A 25,032-nucleotide genomic window follows, 5' to 3' on the forward strand; every position below is an offset into this window, starting at 1 on the left:
CGTTCGGTAAACAATGGGGTGAGTGGATTCAAAGTCCTTCTGTGGTTTGTGATGAGCCTGCCAGCAATGTGCTCTTTAATTGTTTGCTTTTATGATCTTTTATTTGGTATGACTTGTATTGCAAATTTTCCTCACTGGGGGGTTTAGTTAAGGGGTTAGTGGGATGGGTAGGGGGTAAAAAGAATGGGCTGTTTTTAGTTATATAAAGAATATTGTGACCTTTGATTTATATTATATCTTGATGATGCCATGATCTGTCATGACAATATTGTGCATAATAAAATCATCATGATTAAGGGTGATTGTTTCACCTGAAACGCGTAGTGCTGTGCTGGTCATGTCATCCGCTGTCTGCATGCTAAAATAAAGACCATGGCTTTCCTCGCCTGAAGAGCTGGATGTTTTTCCTTTCTTTTACTTGCAATGTCGGGCTGTGGCAGTGCCTGTCCGTGCTCCAGGGAGAAGCCAGGAGTGAGCTCGTACACGGTGAGCTGATATACATAAATTGGATAATAAAATTTGTTTGATTTAAAAAAAAGGAAAAAAAGGAATCTGTTAGCAGGTTTTTGGGGTTATGTAAGCTGAACACAGTATGTTGCAAGGGTTAACACAGGAAATTCAGGGATACCTTCTTATCAATGTCCAATCTGTTGCTTATTTGTTATGTTTGTTTAAGCAGCAGGACACTTATTTTTGCTCAGACAACAATGTGACATGCATGGCAGTTCGGCACACCCCCTCCACTGATTGATACCTTACTGTCAATGTACAATCTCTATAGAGAGCCTGGTGTGGCCTGAGGAAAGCTTTCTCAGTTCTGCTGAATTACTAAATCTAAAAATTCTGAATGTGTCAGAATGGCTGTGCCCAGTAATCTAAGTGATACATCTTTAGATTCAGGATCTCTTTGCCTACATCATGCTGCTCTCACATGATGTAGCAAAAACCTGCTAACAGATTCCCTTTAGTGATGAGTGAGCATTCTTGCACTGATCGTCACTTGATCGAGCATCAGGTTGTTCCCATGCTACTCAAGTACTGAATATAATTGAAGGCAATAGGAAACTCGAGTATATACAAACTCAGATGCTAAAGGCTCGATCAAGGAACGAGCAGTGATATATATACTTCTAGTCATCCCCAGTTATATATATATATGACCCCAGCCCTTCCTAGTGGTATAAATGCCCTCAGCCTGCCCATTGATGTATATGACCCCAGCCCTCCCCATTGATGTATGTGACCTCTGTCCACCTTATTAATGTAAATACCCCCAACATCCCCTGTGATGTGTATGCACCAGTGCTCTCCTCTGATGTATATGACCACAAGTGTCTCCTATGATGCATATGCCCCATCCCCGTCCTGTAATGCCTAGCGTCTCCTGTGATGTATGTTCCCCAGTCTCTCCTGTGATGTATGTGCCCCAGTCTCTCCTGTGATGTACGTGCCCCAGTCTCAGAGTCTCCTGTGATGTGTATACAGTAGTCCCAGTGTCTCTTATGTGATGTATATTCTTTATAAAACTTATTATCACAAAGAGTTGATTGCACTCCAGACCGAGACAAACCTGGAAAAGCATTTGTGACAGGCAACATGGTCAATATCACCGAACATCACCGCCGTACCAAAGAGTAGCCGTTCCAGCCACCACATTAGTGGTGAATTAATTGTTTGACCAAATATAGCAAGTAGTGATGAGCGAGTACTAAAAAGCTCGGGTGCTCGAGGCTCGGGCCGAGCATCCCAAGATATTCGTGTACTCGGCCCGAGCACCGAGCCCAATGTTATCCTATGGGAGACCCGAGTATTTTTGTGAAATGACCCCCGGCAGCATGTAGAAACCCTAAAAATGGCACAAAAGTCTCCGAAGAGTGCTCAAATGACATGGCAACAGCATGGGGAAGATCCCTTGAAGCATTTATCACTCAAAAGTCACAGCTGTGAACAATTTTGTCCGCGTTTTACGCCATTTTTACGGACTCACCAGAAAACCTTCCAAAATGACACCAAAATGAATTTTCATGGCGGAAATGTTAAGGGCACATACCCAATAGTGAGATAGAGCTAATGTATGTTACTTTTTGAGATTAATACATGAAAAATTTTACGTAAAACATTGTGTGGCACTCCGATGTCCCTGAGAAGAGACGTACATAAAGGCCTCTGAGTCTAATGTGCCCATTTTGAGGAAGTGAGTCTTTGTAGTATTTTCCTTTGCCAGGGCAGTCCAAAATTGTGAGGTTCACCAATGACCCTGCATACAGACGTGCATGACGGCCTGTAAACCTGAAGTGCCCATTGTAAGGAAGTGGGTCTATTGTAGTATAGCCCTTAGGCAGGGCAGGCAAAAATTGGGAGGCTCCACGTTGTCCCTGGATAGAGACGTGCATGAGGGCCTGTAAACCTGAAGTGCCTATTGGAAGGAAGTGGGTCTATTGTAGTATAGCCCTTTGGCAGGGCAGCCAAAAATTGGGAGGCTCCACATTGTCCCTGGATAGAGACGTGCATGAGGGCCTGTAAACCTGAAGTGCCTATTGGAAGGAAGTGGGTCTATTGTAGTATAGCCCTTAGGCAGGGCAGCCAAAAATTGGGAGGCTCCACGTTGTCCCTGGATAGAGACCTGTTAGGTTCTTAGTGCCTCCGTGCTTGCATTTAAAAACCGCACGTGTGTGCCTGTTGGTGGCAGCTTTCCGCTGCACTTGTGTGCGTTTTGCAAAAACTTGGATATAACGCACAAGTCTAGTGAATACACATCAGCACAGCATTGCAAAATGCGCAAGGGCGTTGTCAACGAACAAGGAAGTGGACGTGATGGTGGTGCAGGCAGAGACCGAGGTCGTGTGCAAGCTCTAATTTCGCCACAACAAAGGGCCACATCTACTCGCTCGCACGTCCTGTCCCAAATTCTTGGTGACCGCAGCAGTACACCGCTCTTGAACCAAGACCAGTGTCAACAGGTTGTTAGTTGGATAGCGGACAATGCTTCCAGTCAGATTGGCACCACCACAAACACTCTGTCTTCCACACGGTCAAGTGTCAGTAGCCGTGATACTGCACCGCACATTTCAGAACCTGATCCTCCTTCCTACCACCAGGCCGAGTACACGTCCACGGACATTACTGATCCCACACTTGGACACTCGGAAGAGCTGTTCATTCACGTTTCCATTCACACATTCTGGCCTCTCGCCAGCTCCTGTTGAAGTGGGCCATGACGAGATTGTATGTACAGATGCCCAAATATTTGAGCAGCCACGTTCTCACGAAGTTGGCAACGTGTCTCAACAAGGGGTGGACGATGATGAGACACAATTGTCAGGAAGTCAGGAGGAGCAGGGTGTGGAAGAGGAAGACGACGTGGTGGATGATCCAGTAACTGACCCAACCTGGCAGGAGGATATGCAGAGCGAGGACAGCAGTGCACAGGGGGAGGGAGACGTAGCATCCCAACAGGCAGTAAGAAGCAGGGTGGTGGCCCCAGGCAGACGTCAGGCAACTGTTCCCCGGAACAACACGACACAAGGTGCCTGTACAAATGTTAGGTCTTCCCGAGTCTGGCAGTTTTTTAAGTTGGCTCCAGATGATTCTAAAAAGGCCATTTGCAACACCTGCCATGCCAGCATCAGCAGGGGTACCAAAACTAGCAGCCTGACCACCACCAGCATGATCAGGCACATGTCAGCCAAGCACCCGACTTTGTAGGATGTACAACAGAGTCGAGGAGCAGTGCTTGCTGATGTCACTGCTACGTCTTCGCTTGTTGTGCATGCGAGCCAATCCCCTGTCCATGCTGCCCGCGAACAAGCCTCCTCCGGCCCTGCACCTGCAGTTGCCCACGCAGAAATAACACCATCATCAAGCACGTCCTTGTCCCAGCGCAGCGTTCAGTTATCCATTCAGCAAACCTTTGAACGCAGGTGCAAATACACTGCCAACGCCCCACATGCCACACTTCTAAATGCTAACATTTCGCGACTGCTTGCGCTGGAAATGTTGCCTTTTAGGCTGGTTGAGACAGAAGCATTCCGCGACCTGATGGTGGCAGCTGTCCCACGTTACTCGGTCCCCAGCCGCCACTATTTCTCCCGGTGTGCCGTCCCCGCATTGCATAACCACGTGTCACAAAACATCACACGTGCCCTGAACAATGCTGTTTCAGCCAAAGTCCACCTAACCCCAGACACGTGGACAAGTGCATGTGGGCAAGGCCGCTACATCTCGTTGACGTCAAAACAAAAAGCCAGCACCAAATGTGCACTTCAGCACTAAACATTCCAAACTGTACTTATTATAAAAATTTTGAGATTTTTGGCAAAAAATTGCAATTTCTTGAGCTGCCTCGCCACGTCACGGCAAATCTCATTTGAGGCAGTCCTACACTAAAATATTTTTATAAAATGTGCCATACGGCCTCACATATGAATAGTAGAACTGCTCTTAGCAGCACTCACCTGGTCTATTTCAATCCCGTACCCATGACTGAGTCATGGCTGTGGGCGGGACAGGTCCAAGCAAATGCTGCATGAAGTAAAATAGCCTGTGGACAAAGCCTGATGACTTAATGTGAACAGTCACCAACCGCCAAAATCTAGACAAAGTCCACCTAACCCCAGACACGTGGACAAGTGCATGTGGGCAAGGCCGCTACATCTCGTTGACGTCACACTGGGTTAATATTGTGGAAGCTGGGACCCAGTCTGAGCGAGGGACGGAACACGTCCTTCACACACCAAGTTTTGCAGGCCCTACCTCAGTCAGGGTTTCACCCACACTCTACAGCTCCGGAATGTCATGCTCCTCAGCCTCCTCCTCCTCCTGCGCATCCTCATCCACTTTACCCTCCACACCAGTCCCAAGCTGGAAGTGTCGCGGGCGGAGGAGGGGACGCTGCGCTCTCCCACTGTTCGGGTCCGGCTGCCGCTGCTCTACGGCTGCTGCTGCTCGGTGGCTCGAGCGATGGCCGGATCCCGGGGACTCGAGCGGCGCTCATCGCCCCTGAGTGAAAAGGGGTGGTTTGGGTTTTGGGGATATTGTCCGTGACGCCACCCACGGTTGTGGTGATTGTGTGGACACCACCGCTGCTCTGGACGGGGATCCCGGGAGCCTGTGACAGGGAGCAGCTTTGTTGTTATTTCTCCCCTCCGTGGGTAGGGGGGTTGGTTGTCCCGGGGCCCGGTGATGGGGTAGAGATGGATGACAGGCGGGTTGCGGGGCCTGATGAGGTGCAGGGTCGCAGGGGCAGCGCTGTGCCGCATGGCACGGAAGTACTCACTCAGCCCAATGATGATGACACAGTTCACGGTAAAACAAGTGGCTGGATGGACGGGTCCCTCGGACGGCTGCGGTTGTTCCTCCCTGCAGGTTAGTGATGACTGTCTCTCCCTGCACCTAAGTTCAGTGTTGGTAGTGATGGTTTCCCACCGGTAACCCGCTCCCCGACCTGGATATGGGCCGGAGGAGCCCCTTTTGCCCACAGGCGCTGGCCCTGGGAGACGGTTGCCCTTGGCGGTGGCGGTGTCTCCCCTTCATGGTTGGACGGTTGCCTTCTATCGGGACTTGGCTGTTTGGAAACCCTGAGGTCCCCTTCACTAACGGATTTGGCAAATTCACGGCGACACCAAGCCTTGCCGGGATCCGAAAGTCCCCTGCCAATGGTGCTGGCTTCTCTTTGTATACCGGTCCGGTACGGCCGGGTCACCACCCGTCCACGGTCCTTACGGCAGACTCCAATCGGCCTCCACTGCAGACGGTCACCACATCCTGCCAACCTTGCTGTCCTGTCCGGGCCACACCCCCGGACCAACTTCAGGCTCTTTGCTGTCACTTTTCTCCTCTCTACTACTTTCCTCCTTCCACTTCCTTAGCTTAACTCTCACTGCCTGTGTTTTCCCTCATCCTCCGTGGGTGGAGACCAACCGCCTGGCTCCACCCCCTGGTGTGGACAACAGCCCCTGGGGAAGGCAACAAGGATTTTGTGTTTTGACTATGATATGCCTGCAGGGAGTGTGGGGTGTTTAAGTGTTGTGCTCTGTGGCCCCTGGCTTGTCCAGGGCGACACAGAAGCACTGCAGCACTGCCTCGGCGAAGCGGCAACAGGCAGTGCTGAAGCTAATCTGCATAGGTGACAAACCCCACAATGCAGAAGAGGTGTGGACAGCTCTGAAACAGCAGGCAGATCACTGGCTCACAACTCTGAACCTAAAGCCAGGAAAGGTCGTGTGTGACAAATCAATGGCCGGAACCTGGTGGCGGCTTTGAGGCGAGGCCAGCTGACACATGTTCCATGCGTGGCCCATGTGCTCAACCTCATGGTTCAGCGGTTTCTAAAGTCATACCCAGAGCTGTCTGATCTGCTGGTAAAAGTTCGCCGCCTGTCTGCACATTTTCGAAAGTCACCTACTGCTTCAGCCGGCCTTGCCGGCTTTCAGCGCCGTTTGCATCTTCCGGCTCACAGACTGGTGTGTGATGTCCCCACGCGTTGGAATTCAACTCTGCACATGTTGGTCAGGATATGTGAGCAGAAGAGGGCAGTTGTTGAGTACCTGCATCACCTAAGCCGTCGGGAAATGGGTCAAACTCCACACATAACACCTGAGGAGTGGAGATGGATGTCCGACCTATGTACCATCCGCCAAAACTTTGAGGACTCCACCAAGATGGTGAGCGGCGATGACGACATTATTAGCGTCACCATACCGCTTCTCTGCCTTCTAAAATGGTCTCTGCTCAAAAAAACAACCATGATGCATTGCAGGCGGAGCGCGATGAGTTTGAGCAAGAAACAGTAGTGGGTGTGGGTGATAACACACAGCCCAGCCTCGTCTCATCACAACGTGCAGTGGAGGACTATGACGAGGAGGAGGATGAAGACATGGAGCAACTCTCTGGCCAAATTGAGGATATGACATGCAGTCATATCCTCGGTTCAGCGTGGCTGGCCAGAGGACAGGGTAGATGATGAGGAGGAGGAGGAGGAGGACAGCATGTTCAGTCATCGTGTTGGTCAGGATACTGAAGTGATGGCTGTTAAGAGTCTGGCACACATGGCTGACTTTATGGTAAGCTGCCTGTCTCGTGACCCTCGCGTTAAGAACATCTTGGCCGACAATCATTACTGGTTGGTAACACTGTTAGACCCACGCTAAAAGGAGAACTTTATGTCTCTTATTCCCGAGGCGGAGAGGTCAGGCAAAATGCAGCAGTTCCAGAAGGCCATAGTCACGGAAGTAGGCAAAGCATTCCCCTCACAAAACGCTAGCGGCATAGGTCAGGAATCAGTGGACAACCAAGGCGTACAGCCGAGAGGGGCACAAGTCCAATCCGCCAGAGGTAGGGGAACAGTCTTTAAGAAGTGGGACAGTTTTCTCAGCCCCTCACATACCACAGCCCCTGAGGTGCGGGGTAGTGCCACAAGAAATCCTAAGTTTGCCCAGATGCTCAAGGAGTACCTTGCAGATCAAACAACTGTACTCCCACATTCCTCTGAGCCTTACAATTATTGGGTATCCAAGGTGGACACGTGGCATGAATTGGCTCTCTACGCCTTGGAAGTCCTGGCCTGCCCTGCCGCTAGCGTTTTGTCAGAGCGTGTTTTTAGTGCCGCAGGTGGAATCATTACAGATAAACGCACCCGCCTGTCAACTGTAAATGCTGACAGGCTGACTCTGATCAAGATGAACAAGGGTTGGATTGGGCCAGACTTCACCACACCACCAGCAAATGACAGCGGAATTTAAAGTTTGTAACGGGAATTTGCCATGTACCTCCACTCACCCATGGTAACACACTTCTGGACTTTGGCTAATCGCTGGACTGCTCCTCCTTCTCCTCATGCGCCATCATGATGACCGTTACAATAGTTAGGCCGTTGTTTCAGGTATACCACCAGTGGTAAATTTTTTCGCCCATTCTTTCAGAATGGGCATTACAACGACAGGAGACCCGCTCCTTTGCAATGGGAACAATGTTTTGAGGCCCTCATGCACATCTCTATCCAGGGACAATATGGAGCTGTACGCTGCCACCGACAGGCACACACGTGCGTTTTTTAAATGCAAGCACGGACGCACTAAGAACCTAACAGGTTTTTAGGAGCGACAAATATTACTGAGAAGTCTGACACTATCAGACACTGCTGACTGACGTGTATTATTCACTAGACTTGTGCGTTATATAATAGTTTGTGCAAAACGTGCACCTGTACGCTGCCACCGACAGGCACACACGTGCGGTTTTTAAATGCAAGCACGGACGCAATAAGAACCTAACAGGTTTTTAGGAGCGACAATTACTGAGAAGTTTGACACTATCAGACACTGCTGACTGACGTGTATTATTCACTAGACTTGTGCGTTATATAATAGTTTGTGAAAAACGCACACAAGTGCACCTGTACGCTGCCACCGACAGGCACACACGTGCGGTTTTTAAATGCAAGCACGGACGCACTAAGAACCTAACAGGTTTTTAGGAGCGACAATTACTGAGAAGTCTGACACTATCAGCCACTGCTGACTGCCGTGTATTATACACTAGACTTGTGCGTTATATAATAGTTTGTGAAAAACGCACACAAGTGCACCTGTACGCTGCCACCGACAGGCACACACGTGCGGTTTTTAAATGCAAGCACGGACGCAATAAGAACCTAACAGGTTTTTAGGAGAAAAAATTACTGAGAAGTCTGACACTATCAGCCACTGCTGACTGACGTGTATTATACACTACACTTGTGCGTTATATAATAGTTTGTGAAAAACACACACAAGTGCACCTGTACGCTGCCACCGACAGGCACACACGTGCGGTTTTTAAATGCAAGCACGGACGCAATAAGAACCTAACAGGTTTTTAGGAGCGACAATTACTGAGAAGTCTGACACTATCTGGCACTGCTGACTGACGTGTATTATACACTACACTTGTGCGTTATATAATAGTTTGTGAAAAACGCACACAAGTGCACCTGTACGCTGCCACCGACAGGCACACACGTGCGGTTTTTAAATGCAAGCACGGACGCAATAAGAACCTAACAGGTTTTTAGGAGAAAAAATTACTGAGAAGTCTGACACTATCAGCCACTGCTGACTGCCGTGTATTATACACTAGACTTGTGCGTTATATAATAGTTTGTGAAAAACGCACACAAGTGCACCTGTACGCTGCCACTGACAGGCACACACGTGCGGTTTTTAAATGCAAGCACGGACGCAATAAGAACCTAACAGGTTTTTAGGAGAAAAAATTACTGAGAAGTCTGACACTATCAGCCACTGCTGACTGACGTGTATTATACACTAGACTTGTGCGTTATATAATAGTTTGTGAAAAACACACACAAGTGCACCTGTACGCTGCCACCGACAGGCACACACGTGTGGTTTTTAAATGCAAGCACGGACGCACTAAGAACCTAACAGGTTTTTAGGAGCGACAATGATTACTGAGAAGTCTGACACTATCTGGACTGTTTTAGACTGTGTACACCAGCCCCAGATATGATGAAGGCTGGTATACGGTCACCACTAGGAATGGCTATATACCCTGCCTGCCTGCCTGTATACTGCTACAAAAGTCCTGACAAGGACTCTTCTGGTCACTACTAGCCTGTATTCCGACCTGGCTATACCCTGCCTGTATATAGCAACAATAGTCCTGAGAAGGACTCTGCTACTGTACTCCGACCTGGCTATTCCCTGCCTGCCTGTATACAACTAGAATAGTCCTGAGAAGGACTTCTGGTCACACTGTTTGCAGCCCTGCTACGGAAATAGCTATAAAGGGCCGCAAACCTTTCCCTGAAGCAGCAACACTCTCCCTGCACTGACTGTCTGGATGGCTGTGAGCAGAGCACAGCGCGCCGGCCGGTATAAAGGCTCGGTCACGCTGTGCGGGCCGGCCAATCACTGCAATTCCACAACTAACAGGGCTGTGGCATTGCAGTGGTCTGCCAGCCAATCCCTGCATGAGGGCTGGCTCTCAAAAGAGCGCCAACATGCAGGGATGAAGACCACGAGTACAGCACGAGTATCGCGAGATTACTCGGTCCCCGCCGAGTAGCCCGAGTACAGTGATACTCGTGCGAGTACCGAGTAGTAACAAGCATACTCGCTCATCACTAATAGCAAGATAATTTTCAAATTGATAATTTTTTGGAGCTCCCGAATCATGGTAAAAATATCCAAATGGGCCTTGCCAGAAAGAAGGTTACCCGCCCCTGCTATAACCCATAGAAAACATCAAAGTGAACCTGACAGCTGATTCATGCTGCCCGAGTCATAGCAGACTGTCATTTCAGGTAGGTATTTCAGTTGTAAGATCCTCACCAGCTTTTAAATGTTGCAGCATTTCAGAGTAGAACCTACCTGACTGAAGTGACGGAGCCAGTGTCTGATTCATGCTGCACATGGTTCTTTTTTAAAGGGAACCTGTCACCACGAAAATGCATTCAAATCTGCAGGCACCATGTTATAAAGCTGAGCAGATTGATATATACACTTGTGTGAAAAGATTCTGTATGACTTCTCTTTTAATAATTTACACCTTCTGTTCTTTCTCAGAATATCAGTCCACTGAGCGGTTCTATCAGTGATTGATAGCTTTCTTTGCATGTAGCAAGTTAAAGTCTTAAATGTTTAAAGCACAGGTTATACTGAATGTTTTCTCACAAAACTCTCTATCAGTCTGCTCAACTCTTCGCTTTATTACATGGTGCCTGCAGATTGGACTGCATTCTCATGGTTACAGGATCCCTTTAAACACAGATTCGTGCTCCTCAGCCTTGCGTACAAGAAGATAAACTTGTTCAACATCACAATTACGTAAAGTAAATTAATATTGGAAGTCGTGTTTCCCCTTTCTTCATTGCACAACCCATGTTATATTGTCAGAGTAGAAACACAAGTGTTGTCATCTCAGTTGCCTACATTCCGACACTTACATGTCCGGTTGGTTGTGATTTTAACGACAAGTGCGACATCTTCCACCCAGTGTCATTGTAAACCTCAATAGGGGATAATTATATGCCTCTTGGCACAAGCTTGTGCTGCCTCTTAGATACCAAGACAAAAGGATCGACTCTCCGCTCAGCTATGAACAGTAAGAAACATTCTTGTAGACTCCATGTTCTTCCAGGACCCTAGAAAAAGTGCTGCCTTAGTTACAGGAGATCTTAGTAATAGAAACACGTCACGGATATAAAACTCATATTTCCGAGGACTACAAGAGTGGAAGATGTTTATCACTGTGAAATTTGGAGGTAACGTAAGAGCTTTCATTTCATTTTTGTGCTTCCATATGTGCACAATGCACAGTGAATGCCGAAGAGAACAAACCATGGGGGCTTGAGAGAGAATAAAAGCAAATAACGGGGACAGGAAATTATAGAGAAATATCTACTAACTTGCATTACAGGCTTTCTGCTGAAGCTCGTCTTTGTAGCTTACGATAAGGAATCACATTATTAGCAATTCAGTCATCAATCACTATTACCTAAAGCAAATCTGCTGCTCCCTTTCTAGATACTCATATAACCTCAAACCCTAGTTAAAATGTACATTTTTTTTATTGATATTCATTAAAAATCCCAAATTTACCAAAGAAAAAACACAAATAAACTCGATCAGATAAACCCTGTAATTACTCAATTTTTTTTATAGAGCAACAAGGAAATAAAGGGAAGGGAGGGGTGCTGGTTGACCCTAAATGGAAGGATATGACCCTACCTGCCAACAGAGGGTATGACACCATAAGTTACCGGGCGCCCCCGTTCCACGTCGGCTCTCCCTCTCCCTGACCCTGATATAAGAATTAATAGGGGAGGTCCCAGTTACATCCCCATATTTACTTTTCACTCCTGATCCAGAAAAAATACAATTGAAAGAAATTGATTCAGAGTGGTGTGACCAATAATATTCTTACAAAAAGTTTTCTGAAACTAATCTTTGAGTAACATCCATATGATATGTCACAGAGCTCATATCAGTATGCTCCCGACACATTCTCTGAAGGTTTTACAGAAAATAGAGTATAGATCACCACTCTAGGATCATTTTAGGTAGACATATCAGATAGCATCTATCCTAATCAAAATAGCAGATAATTAGGGAGGAAAAAGATAAACCACTTCCCTGATAAAGCAGGTATCCAGGCCTGCCCGGCCTCAACGCGTTTCTCCTCTCCCGTCAGAGGTTCATCAGGAGGCTAAGGGGAGATGGTAGCGAGTCCTGTTTAATAATGATCCATGGCTGTACTACTCTACCCATTATATATAATTTTGTTAGATTTTCTTTCTAGATAATCCTAGAAAATACAGCTGCTCTTTTTTAACTCACCACTTTTTAACCATAACATTTTTTTTTCAGCTGATCATCATATTTTATTAAATCCAAACTGCAAGGCTATCAACCTAAGCGAAAGATTAAGGGAAAGATGCCAATGTGGACCGGAGGGTGAGTAATGTCACTATTATTTCAGAGGAAAACTGCAAGATTATCAAGCAACTCAAACACTCTGTATAAACTGGTTGTTCAGGAATAGAAAAAAAAAATGTCTGCCTTATTTTCCAGTTTTACTACTGGACAACCCCTTCTTAATTGTTCCAGTGGCCATCATAAAATAAAAACTCTTAATACCTCCCAGAGCGCCATTGCTCCAGTGTTATCAGCGCTGCAATTCCTGCAGTCAAGTGACATTTTTATGTTTCATCACCACTTCAGCCAATCAGCAGCTACTGATTTGCTGCAGCGGTCACTAACTATAATTATATACCAAGACTGCTGAGAATCGCATTTCTGACATTGCTAAAATGGCAGTACTCAAGAAGGTAAGTACCAAACGTTTTCACTGCAATGATTAAGTTAAACCCTTTAACTTAGATCAGGCTAGTGATTCATGTGTGACACATGTAGTATTTCACATCAGTATTTGCAAGTTAAAAAGTTAATACAAATAACATAGGAATTGCAAATCTATAGGATTTAGTTTTTCTCTCTGTAAATGTCACTCCTGGTTTCAAATTACTAATAATGAAATACTTATTGCTTATATCACATAGTGAGAGACCTGTAAATCATCTAGCTCAGTACTTGGATCTTTAAATAGAATATGTCAGCAGGTTTTTGCTGTGTAATCTGAAGACAGCAGGAGATAAGGACTGAAACACAGATTTCAGCGATGTGTCATTTATTAAAGGGAACCTGTCACCAGATTTGTCCCCTATAAGCTACAGCCACCACCAGTAAGACCTTATATAGAGCATTCTAGAATACTATATATAAGATCCCAGGCCATCTGTATGATGTAAAAAATATATTTTATTATACTTACCAGTGGGGTGGTCTGGTCTGATGGGTGTCGCTGGTCTTGGTCCAGTGCCTCCTCTTCTTCAGATCGCTGTCCTCCTTCCCTGCTTCGTGTGGATGACGGGTCCTAAGTCATCCACACAAAATCCTCCTTTGCACTCCTGCGTATACGCACTTCTCTCTGCCCTCAACATCAAAGTATTGTAATGTGACCTTTTTTTCGCGCATTACAGTACTTTGCTCTGCTCGCAGCAGGGCAGAGAGAAGTGCGCATGTGCTGCAGCGCAATGGCGGACTTTGCGTGGATGTCGTAGAACGCATCATCCACACAAAGCAAGAAGAAGGACAGAGATCTGAAGAAGAGAAGAGGGCTAAGACTAAAGGCCACTTTACACGCAACAACATCGCTAACGAGATGTCGTTGGGGTCACGCAATTCGTGACGCACATCCGGCCTCGTTAGTGACATTGTTGCATGTGAAACGCACGAACGACCATTAACGATCAAAAATACTCACTATATCGTTGATCGTTGACACGTCGTTCTAATCTCAAATCTCGCTGCTGCTGCAGGTACGATGTTGTTAGTCGTTCCTGCAGCAGCACACATCGCTATGTGTGACACCGCAGGAACGAGGAACATCACCTTACCTGCGTCCTCCGGCAATGAGGAAGGAAGGAGGTGGGCGGGATGTATGGCTGCTCATCTCCGCCCCTCCGCTTCAATTGGGTGGCTGCTTAGTGACGCCGCTGTGACGCTGCACAGACCACCCCCTTAAAAAGGAGGCGGTTTGCCGGCAACAGCGACGTCGCTAGGAAGGTAAGTACGTGTAACGGCTGTTAGCGATGTTGTGCGCCACGGGCAGTGATTTGCCCGTGACGCAGAACCGACGAGGGCGGGTGCTTTCACCAGCGACATCGCTAGCGATGTCGCTGTGTGTAAAGTGCCCTTAAGAACAGCAACGCCCATCAGACTTATACAGATCGGCCTCTTGGTGCTTACTCTTAGTGACGTTAGCTTGTAAGGGACAAATCTGTTCACATGTTCCCATTAAGCTGTGTGCTGTTGTTTACTTACAGTGAAGGTTTTATCACTAGGAGATTATCACTGCCCAGACTACAGCTCATACCTCTGCTAGTCTGTCCACGCCCCCTCCTCTGATAAACAGCTCACTGTCAATAAACAATGTACAACCAAAGCTGATGTGTGGCTGTGGTTAGCTTTCTGAGCTCTGCTACATTTAAAAACTCTGATTATGTCACAACAGCTGCACCTAGTAAATGAAATGATACATCGTTGGCATCAGGGTTACTTTTCTTACTTAAAATATATTTAGCTGCAATTATATAAATAGGCTTTGATCATTCTGCCTGTTGTTATTGAAATCAAATACATTGTGATGTGAAGGTGTTGTAATCTTAGCTACCAATCCATGGAACTAAATCTAATCATTTCGGGTTCTGTGTACAGATAATAGCTGAGCCATATGTGAAGGATCGATAAGGCTACAAGGTAGCTGTAAAGTAATACCGGAGGGATAAAGCGATTATTATTAGGTCGGGGCCACACGGGGACTACTGCGATCCTCGCATGACATTCGGCTCACAATGGGAGCCGAGTGTCATGCGAGTGTCATTGCGACTGAGTTCCAATCGTGCGATCAGACCACAGCTGCGGGAAGCAGAGTCGGCGCTGAGGAGGGGAGGGGTGGGGCTGCGGAAGGGAGGGGGGGCACTGCAGAGGGGAGGGCTGGCATTGTGGAGGGGAGGGAGGGATTTATCTCCCTCTCTCGTCTGTTGCCGGCTATTGCCATTCTCGCACTGCACTCGTTGTACACCGGTGTAATGCGAGTGCAGTGCGATGTTTCTCTTGCCCCATAGACTTGAATGGGTGTGAAAGAAAGAGGATCACATTGTACCCGCAGCATGCTGCGACTGTTTTCTCGGTTTGATTAGGACTGAGAAAATAATCGCTCATAGGTGCTGGCACATAGAGTAATATTGGTCTGAGTGGAATGCGATGTTTTATCGCATTCCACTCGCTCCGATTTTCATGTCGTGTGTCTTAGGCCTTAAGCGGGCTTTACACGCAACGACATCGCTAATGAGATGTCGTTGGGGGTCACGGAATTCGTGAGGCACATCTGGCCTCGTTAGTGACGCCGTTACGTGTGAAACGCATGAACGACCGTTAACGATCAAAATTACTTACCTAATCGTTGATCGTTGACGCGTCGTTCCTTTCCCGATCATCATTGCTGATGCAGGTACGATGTTGTTCGTTGTTCCAGTAGCAGCACACATCGCTACGTGTGACACCGCAGGAACGAGGAACATCATCGTACCTGCGGCCGCCCGCAATGAGGAAGGAAGTAGGTGGGCGGGATGTTCTGGACTCTCATCTCTGCCCCTCCACTTCTATTGGGCAGCCGCTTAGTGACGCCGCTGTGTCACCACACGAACCGCCCCCTTAGAAAGGAGGCGGTTCGCCGGCCACAGCGACATCGCTAGGCAGGTAAATATGTGTGACGGGTGTTAGCGATGTTGTGCGCCACGAGCAAAGATTTGCCCATGACGCACAACCAACGGGGGCGGGTGCTTTCACCAGCGACATCGCTAGCGATGTCGCTGTGTGTAAAGCCCGCTTAAGGCAAAGATTCCCTTTAAGAAAAAAACTGGTTTATCATAATTTCATCTACATTATGAGCTTTTAACAAAAGAGTGATTTCCGCACTGGCACATACTGTATAATGTGTACGTTTACTTGCCCAGGAGAATTATGCTATTCCTTACGTCCATTAAACTAATTAGATAATTATAATTTCCATATCATCAAGCATTATGGGACAGTGACATGTCCTGTAAGTTTTCATTTGTTGTATCTTGTTCTACAGTTTTTTACATAACACACATTTTTACATGTTTAGTTTCTATTGATCTCCTTGATGAGTCTGGAAATCTAATAAATCTCAGTGAGTTTGAAGGATCGCAAGACAATGCTACTAACTACCTGAAGGAACGACAGACGTATGTTCTGGTAAAGATTATCCGTAAGTAGAAATATCCTGAATTCTATATTGTGGAATACATCATATCTAATCCAAAGTCCTATGTAGTCAGGTTCACCATACAGTACAATGACATGATCATGATATGGAACATGATGACCGTTTTAGATTATCTGATGGGTACATGAAAAAGGGCCTCCACTTTGCTTTATTCGACACTTCATTTACCACTTGATGCAGGTGACATCTGCTTTTCGAATAATAACTGTGAACCATATGAAGTTCCCTTCTGTGTTGGGAACATAAGCAAAGATCCAAAGAATCCAGGAGTATGAAGAATATCATCTTAGTAAAATTTATGTTTTAAAAATGATGTAAAAAGTAGCATGTTATTATGAAAAGGAAGCAAAGACAGCACAGTTTAGTAATGAATAAACTGATTAATAGCAACTCAAGTTCTAACTTTATTATTTTAAAGATAATCTATCCAAGAGAATCATGATATAGGGGCAGAGACCCTGATTCCAGTGATATATCACTTACTGGTTTACTTGCTGTAATTCCGATAAAACCCTTGTTATCTGCTTCAGATTTACCAGTTTTCTGAGTCCTGAGCTCTGTATAACCACACACATTGGGTATACTGTGCATAGGCAGAAAGTTGGTAATCAATAGTGGGGTTATGAAGAGTTCATGATTATGGATGACTATATGGCAGAGGGTTAAATAGTTCTCTAGTGATACTCTCCTGCTGACAAAACTGTATTTTTATCCAAACTACAGCAAGCAACCCAGTTAGTGCCACATCACTATAATCAGGGCCTCTGTCTGTAGATTATGCTGTACTCCATTAAGGTTGCAAAAACCTGATGACAATTTTCCTTTAACTCTCTAAATTTCCAGGGGGTGAAGGATCTGAGCCAGCACGCTATGAATCTTTACTGGAGAACCTATGGAAATGTCATCCAGAGTTAGCAGGTAAGGAATCAATTTCTTAAGGCTATATGCGCTCGCTACGTTTTTTTGTTGCATTTTTTGTTACAGTTTTGTCAGAACTTTCTCACTTTTGACTTTCCAACAAAGTCTATGAGAAGTCAGATTTTCTGTGCGCACATTGCAGTTTGTCAGCAGTTTTTTTGCCTAATTTTTGTGACAAAAAAGAAGCACCATGTTTATTCTTATTGCGTTTTTGTCAACATTTGTCACCCATTGAAATCAATGAGGGGATTAAAAACGCATGACAAAACGCATGGTTACAAATTGTTTGTGTTTTGCATACGTTTTACCCGCGGTTTTGTCAACAAAAACGCAGCTCACAAACTTAGTTCCACAATGACAAAATCAATGCTGGAGTGATTTTGGGGTGTCGGGGTCTATATCTCTCTGTCTCTCTCCAAGCGCTTCATACTCAGCGATCACCGGCGCAAACGCGACTGTCACAGTGCTCTCGCGGCCTCTCATTCTTCTTCCCTATCGCTCATTAGCCTCATTACATATTCACTGCACCCGCTTATTGGGCTCATATATATTCACTGCTTCCCCAGTCTGTAATTGGTTGCAGTCAGATGCGCCGCCATGCTGAGTGACAGCTGCCTGTCTGCAATCAATCACAGCCACCAGTGGACAGGTCTATATCTTACATAACAATAAAAAAATAAATAATTTAAAAAAAAAACGGCATGCGGTCCCCCACCAGTTTTGATACCCAGCCAAGATAAAGCCTCACAGCTAAGGGCTGGTATTCTCAGGCTGGGGAGACCCACATTATTGGCAGCCCCCAGCCTAAAAATATCAGACAGAAGCCGCCCAGAATTGCCGCATAGCAGTGGCAATCGGGGTAATAAGGAGTTAATAGCAGCCCATAGCTGCCACTAAGTCCTAGATTAGTCATGGCAGGCATCTGAGACACCCGCATTACTAATCCATAAGTGAAAATAAACACAAACACCCAAAAAATCCTTTATTTGAAATAAAAGACAAAACAACACTCTCTTTTACCACTTTATTAACACCCCAAACACCCCTCTAGGACCAACGTAATCTATACGATGTCCCACGACGCTTCCAGGTCTGCTACATCTGAAGGTCACAGCAAGCACCATAGAACAAGACTGCTCGCTGTGAGCTCCTAGCAGCAACTGAAGTGAGTCGCGCTATCAGTGGTGACGTCACTCAGGTTAGCCACAGCCACAGCTGGAGTCCTCCACCTGTGACCCCAAATCAGGAAGTGACTGAAGTGAGCCGCAGGTGGAGGACTCACCTGAGTGACGTCACCGCTGATCGCGAGGCTCACTTCAGTCATGACCTGAAACTCACAGTGGTGAACCCGTGACGTCACTGCCGCGACACACTCTGTATTGTGGGTCCTGTAACTGTGAAGTCAGGGGTTCATTCTGATCGTACATCTCTGTGTGCACTCACAGCTGCCAGTCATCTTCTATGACACTCGCTGTGAAAGAACAGAGATGTGTGGATTACGTCGTACCTGCAGGGGTGTTTGGGGGTTAATAAAGTGGTGAAAGAGGGTGCTTTTTGTATTTTATTCCAAATAAAGGATTTTTAGGGTGTTTGTGTTTATTTACTTTCACTTACAGATTAGTGATGGGGGCGAGGTATCATAGACGACTGTCATCACTAATCTAGGACTCAGTAGCAGCTATGGGCTGTTATTAACTCCTTATTACCTCGATTGCCACCGCACCAGGGCAATCGGGAACTGGGTCCAGAGCCAGAATTAGCGCATCTTATGGATGCTACACATCTGGGGTGGCTGTGGGCTGCTATTGTTAGGCTGGAAAGGGCCAAAAAACAATGACCCTTCCCACCCTAATAATATCAGCCTGCAGCTACTGCTGTTCCTGTGCTGGATATGAAAAACGGGGGGACCCCATGTCATTTTTTTAACAAAAAAATGAAGAAAAAAAAACAAAACAGCTGGCCAACCTTTCTATCTATTCTATCTGTTCTTTCTTATTATTTATTCTATATGTTCTTTCTATCTATCTATTCTATTTTTGTCTAGCTATCCATCTATTCTAGCTATCAATTTTCCTCTCCTATCATATTTTGTTTCTCCTTTAAAAACACATTAACAAAAACGCAGAACCAACGCATCAAAAACGCACCAAAATGCAACTACATTACAAGCTGGGTTTTTTTTTTTACATTTCCAGGCTTTCTGTAACAAGGTGCAGTTTTGATTGCAGTTTGTTTATTTATTTGTCCTTTTGTATATGAGGGAAACAGATTTTGATCAGTGTTATTTTTTTTTATTCGATTCTCGGACCTGTTGGTCCATGTATGTTCAATGTGACATTGCAAAAAAATGTCATTCATGCTTTAATCAAAATGAGATGTCTGTTTATTTGGTCTTTTTTTATTTTTAGACAGTAAATCAACAAAAAGACATGTGACATGCCCATAGACTATAATTGATATGTTTTCTATCCATAAAAAAACATGAATAGAACTCGTATATGAAACATGGACATGTGAGAATGGAGTCTTAAGCCCGCTACACACGCTTCAATATATCTCACAATCTGTCGTTGGGGTCAAGTTGTAAGTGACGCACATCCGGCATCGTTTGTGAGGTATCTGCGTGTGACATCTACTTGCGATCAGGATTGAACGCAAAACCGTTGATCGCAAACACATCGTATCATTCTCTAGAATTGAGCGTTTTGTTGCACGAACCTAGTGAATTGTAACGTGTGACATCCCTCATACGATTGTGATGTCTGATGCAATGTGCGCAGGTGTGCGCTCTGCACCGCAGCTTAAAAAAGGTCCGCTTCAGAGCGCAGCTGAAAAGCTGCGTTCTGAAGCGCCTCACAATGTCTGTCAGTCACTAATCTCTGTCAGTCGGTCACTATCTCTGTCCCTCACTCTCTGTCCATGTCAGTCTATCCCCCTCTCTCATATACTCACCGATCCCCGATCCCCGGCGCTGCACGGCGTTCACACTGCTCCGGCGGCTTTTACTGTTTTGAAAAAGCCGGCCGCCCATTAAACAATCTCGTATTCCCTGCTTTACCCGCCCACCTGCGCCTATGATTGGTTGCAGTGAGACACGCCCCCACGCTGAGTGACAGGTGTCACACTGCACCCAATCACAGCAGCCGGTGGGCGTGTCTATACTGTGTAGTGAAATAAATAATTAAATAATTAAAAAAAACGGCGTGCGGTTCCCCCCAATTTTAAAACCAGCCGGATAAAGCCATACGGCTGAAGGCTGGTATTCTCAGGATGGGGAGCTCCACGTTATGGGGAGCCCCCCAGCCTAACAATATCAGCCAACAGCCGCCCAGAATTGCCGCATACATTATATGCGACAGTTCTGGGACTGTACCCGGCTCTTCCCGATTTGCCCTGGTGCGTTGGCAAATCGGGGTAATAAGGAGTTAATAGCAGCCCATAGCTGCCAATAAGTCCTAGATTAATCATGTCAGGCGTCTATGAGACACCCTCCATGATTAATCTGTAAATTACAGTAAATAAACACACACACCCGAAAAAATCCTTTATTAGAAATAAAAACACAAACATATACCCTGGTTCACCACTTTAATCAGCCCCAAAAAGCCCTCCATGTCCGGCGTAATCCAGGATGCTCCAGCGTCGCTTCCAGCGCTGCTGCATGGAGGTGACCGGAGCTGCAGAAGACACAGCCACTCCGGTCACCTCCACACAGCTAATGAAGACAGCCGCGCGATCAGCTGCTGTCACTGAGGTTACCCGCTGTCACTGGATCCAGCGGTGGCCGCGGGTAACCTCAGTGACAGCTCAGCTGATCGCGCTACTCACCGCCGCTCCTATCACCTCCACGCAGCAACTGAGGTGAGTAGCGCGATCAGCTGAGCTGTCACTGAGGTTACCCGCGGCCACCGCTGGATCCAGTGACAGCGGGTAACCTCAGTGACAGCAGCTGATCGCGCGGCTGTCTTCATTACCTGCGTGGAGGTGACCGGAGCGGCTGTGTCTGCTGCAGCTCCGGTCACCTCCATGCAGCAGCGCTGGAAGCGACGCTGGAGCATCCTGGATTACGCCGGACAAGGAGGGCTTTTTGGGGCTGATTAAAGTGGTGAACCAGGGTATATGTTTGTGTTTTTATTTCTAATAAAGGATTTTTTCGGGTGTGTGTGTTTATTTACTGTAATTTACAGATTAATCATGGAGGGTGTCTCATAGACGCCTGACATGATTAATCTAGGACTTATTGGCAGCTATGGGCTGCCAATAACTCCTTATTACCCCAATTTGCCAACGCACCAGGGCAAATCGGGAAGAGCCGGGTACAGTCCCAGAACTGTCGCATATAATGTATGCGGCAATTCTGGGCGGCTGTTGGCTGATATTGTTAGGCTGGGGGGCTCCCCATAACGTGGAGCTCCCCATCCTGAGAATACCAGCCTTCAGCCGTATGGCTTTATCTGGCTGGTTTTAAAATTGGGGGGACCGCACGCCGTTTTTTTTAATTATTTAATTATTTATTTCACTACACAGTATAGACCCGCCCACCGGCTGCTGTGATTGGGTGCAGTGTGACACCTGTCACTCAGAGTGGGGGCGTGTCTCACTGTAACCAATCATAGGCGCCGGTGGGCGGGTAAAGCAGGGAATACGAAATTGTTTAATGGGCGGCCGCCTTTTTCAAAACAGTAAAAGCCGCCGGAGCAGTGTGAACGCCGTGCAGTGCCGGGGATCGGGGATTGGTGAGTATGAGAGAGGGCTGCTAACTTCAGTAACTTAGGAGATTAGCGGTCACCGGTGAGTCCTTCACTGGTGACCGCTAATCAGGGCGCGACACAGACAGAGCCGCAGCATGACCGTGAAGTCGGGTGAAGTTCACCCGAGTTCATTCTGACAGTGCGGCTCTGTCTGTGTCTGCTGTCAGCGGCCATTCAGCTCTGCTACATGGCTGTCTGTGTCTGCTGTTAGCGGCCATGTAGCAGAGCTGAATGGCAGATGACATAGTAAAAACACATCCCTACACATTACACACGCTTGGCAAGTCAATAAATAAAAAAAAAAAAAAGGTGCCCAATGCATACGTCATAGAACACATGATCTAAAGGATCGCACATAACATTGATCAATTTAACATAGACTACTAACGCTCGTGTGACAGCCAATGAACGACCAACGTGAAATCTCATGAGATCCCATATGCAACCTGGGCGTGTCACATCGCAAATGCGATTGTACAACTAATTGCAACGTGTAAAGTGGGCTTTAGTTGTACATTTAGCGCCAGTATGAAGTAGCCAAGATTCAGAGCACCAGAGAAGCAGGCGTGGTGGGGGGGGGACAATTAATAAAATATAGATATCAAACCAATGTTCTGCCTATACATTTCTTTTTACCACCATTTTGATGTATATGAGCTACAGATAATGCTGGTGATGAGAGGGGACAGTGAGCGTTTCTCTTCAATTTTCTTCACTTTCACACGACAGTATTCTGGTCAGTATTTTATATTAGTATTTTTAAGCCAAAACCAATAGTGAAAGCTATAGAGAAAAAATATACTGTGTTATGGACAAATTTGTACCTCCTTAATGTTCATGATCCAACCTTGGCTTTGGCTCCAAATAGTACTTCAATACACTGTCCAAAATGTTCTTGTGTAGAACGATCCATAAAGGGATATTCCTCTGTTCTCAGTTCAGGAGCCGCTTCCCAGCCTCTTGATTTCCTCCATGGTGGGGGGCATGCGCTTCCACTTCATTTACAATTAGCACCCTAGAGGCATGACATTGCATACTCTGCAATGCTACTAAATAAGACACTTTACCTCTATAGCACTGAAGAAGCGCAGTAACACTGCAGCTGGCCGGACATAGAAGCTAGCAATTCGCTCAATCCCAATCCCAGCGAGGCCAGATCAGCCCAGGAATTAGAAGCTGAATAGGAAACAGCTTGTAAGTGCTGCACATCTTCGATCACCGCTGCTTGACCTCAACAGTGACCGGTAACCTAGATGAAGAGCTATATACAATATAGAAACAAATAGTTATATCAGGAGAACAAGGCTGAATTCTAGTAAGAAGTAAATGGGAAAGTTTACTATTCCCTCAAACACTTTCCAATTTATCCATCTTTAGGGAAAAACCTTTGCCGATACAATTAATTGAAATATTATTTTTCCATCCAGACCATTTATGATGAATTTTGGGGATAGACTGGTGATGTTACAGAAAATCCTGGCTTGAGCACCAAGATAACGTGTCATTCCCTTGTAATTCTGTAACTACAATGCCTGGTATCTTTTTGGCAATGACAGTCCTGTAGAACCTTTTCAGTGGTAAAAAATAAAAGTATCTAACAATAGGAAAAATAGTAAAACAGACAAATGTTATTGAGGTGTATTCCATAAACGTCAGGTCCATCAAACACACATGCAAAAGCAGAAGTACCATAAAACTGAAAAGGATGACTGATAATCAAAATAGTTTAATCTGAATGATTGATAGTTTAGTTTTATTTTGTGATAAAGTGAAATAAATCTATATTTTAACCATAGTTTTTGCTGTGCAGCCGATTAAATACAAGCAACATCCAACTAGGCCAATGGATGACATCACTAGACCTCTGAGAAAACTCAATCAGTTTCATAAAGGCTGAGGGTCTGATTTTTCCCATTGCCTACAAGTGCATCATAATAAATTAAAATATCATCAAAAAGTTAATTTATTTCAGTAATTTAATACATAAAGGGAAACACATATTATATAGAGTCATTACACACAGAGTGATCTATTTCAAGTGTTTATTTCTGTTAATGTTGATGATTATGGCTTACAGCCAATGAAAACCCAAAAGTCATTATCTCAGAAAATTAGAATATTATATAAAACCAACTGAACAAATGATTTTAAACTTAGAAATGTTGGCCTACTGAAAAGTCTGTACAGTGAATGCACTCAATACTTGGTCGGGGCTCCTTTTACATGAATTACTGCATCAATATGGCGGGGCATGGAGGTGATCAGCCTGTGGCACTGCTGAGGTGTTATGGAAGCCCCAGTTGCTTTGATAGCAGCCTTCAGGTCATCTGCATTGTTGGGTCTCTCATCTTCTCTCTTGACAATACTCCGTAGATTGTCTATGGGATTTAGGTCAAGCGAGTTTTCTGGCCAATCAAGCACAGTGATATTGTGTTTATTAAACCAGGTATTGGTACTTTTGGCAGTGTGAACAGATGCCAAGTACTGCTGGAAAATGAAATATCCATCTCCAAAAAGCTTGTCGGCAGAGGGAAGCATGAAGTGCTCTAAAATTTCCTGGTAGATGGCTGCGCTGACTTTGGTCTTGATAACACACAATGGACCTACACCAGCAGATGACATGGCTCCCCAAACCATCACTGATTGTGGAAATTTCACACTAGACTTCAAGCAGCTTGGATTGTGGCCTCTCCACTCTTCCTCCAGACTCTGGGACCTTGATTTCCAAATGAAATGCAAAATTTACTTTCATCTGAAAACAACACCTTGAACCACTGAGCAACAGTCCAGTTTTTTTTCTCCTTGGCCCAGGTAAGACGCTTCTGGCATTGTCCAATGGTCATAAGTGGCTTGACACAAGGAATGCGACAGTTGTAACCCATGTCCTGCATACATCTGTGTGTGCTGGCTCTTGCAGCAGTCCACTCGTTGTGCATCTCCCCCAAATTTTTGAATGGCCTTTTCTTAACAATTCTATCAAGCTGTGGTT

General features: G+C 45.9%; 1 protein-coding gene across 2 annotated transcripts in view; it reads left to right on the forward strand.

Moving 5' to 3' along the window:
• Positions 1-11,070: 11,070 nt before the first annotated feature.
• The window catches only part of C1H22orf15 (chromosome 1 C22orf15 homolog), a 51,987-nt gene continuing 38,025 nt past the window's right edge, over positions 11,071-25,032 (forward strand). For both annotated transcript variants that reach the window (XM_075321474.1, XM_075321468.1), the window contains exons 1-4: positions 11,071-11,263; positions 12,369-12,455; positions 16,234-16,356; positions 17,218-17,292. In XM_075321474.1, coding sequence (XP_075177589.1) covers positions 11,239-11,263; positions 12,369-12,455; positions 16,234-16,356; positions 17,218-17,292 — 310 coding nt within the window. In that variant the 5' untranslated portion in view covers positions 11,071-11,238. The remainder of the gene's footprint in view (positions 11,264-12,368; positions 12,456-16,233; positions 16,357-17,217; positions 17,293-25,032) is intronic.

The sequence above is a fragment of the Anomaloglossus baeobatrachus genome, chromosome 1 (assembly GCF_048569485.1).
Source record: "Anomaloglossus baeobatrachus isolate aAnoBae1 chromosome 1, aAnoBae1.hap1, whole genome shotgun sequence".
NCBI classification, from domain to species: domain Eukaryota; kingdom Metazoa; phylum Chordata; class Amphibia; order Anura; family Aromobatidae; genus Anomaloglossus; species Anomaloglossus baeobatrachus.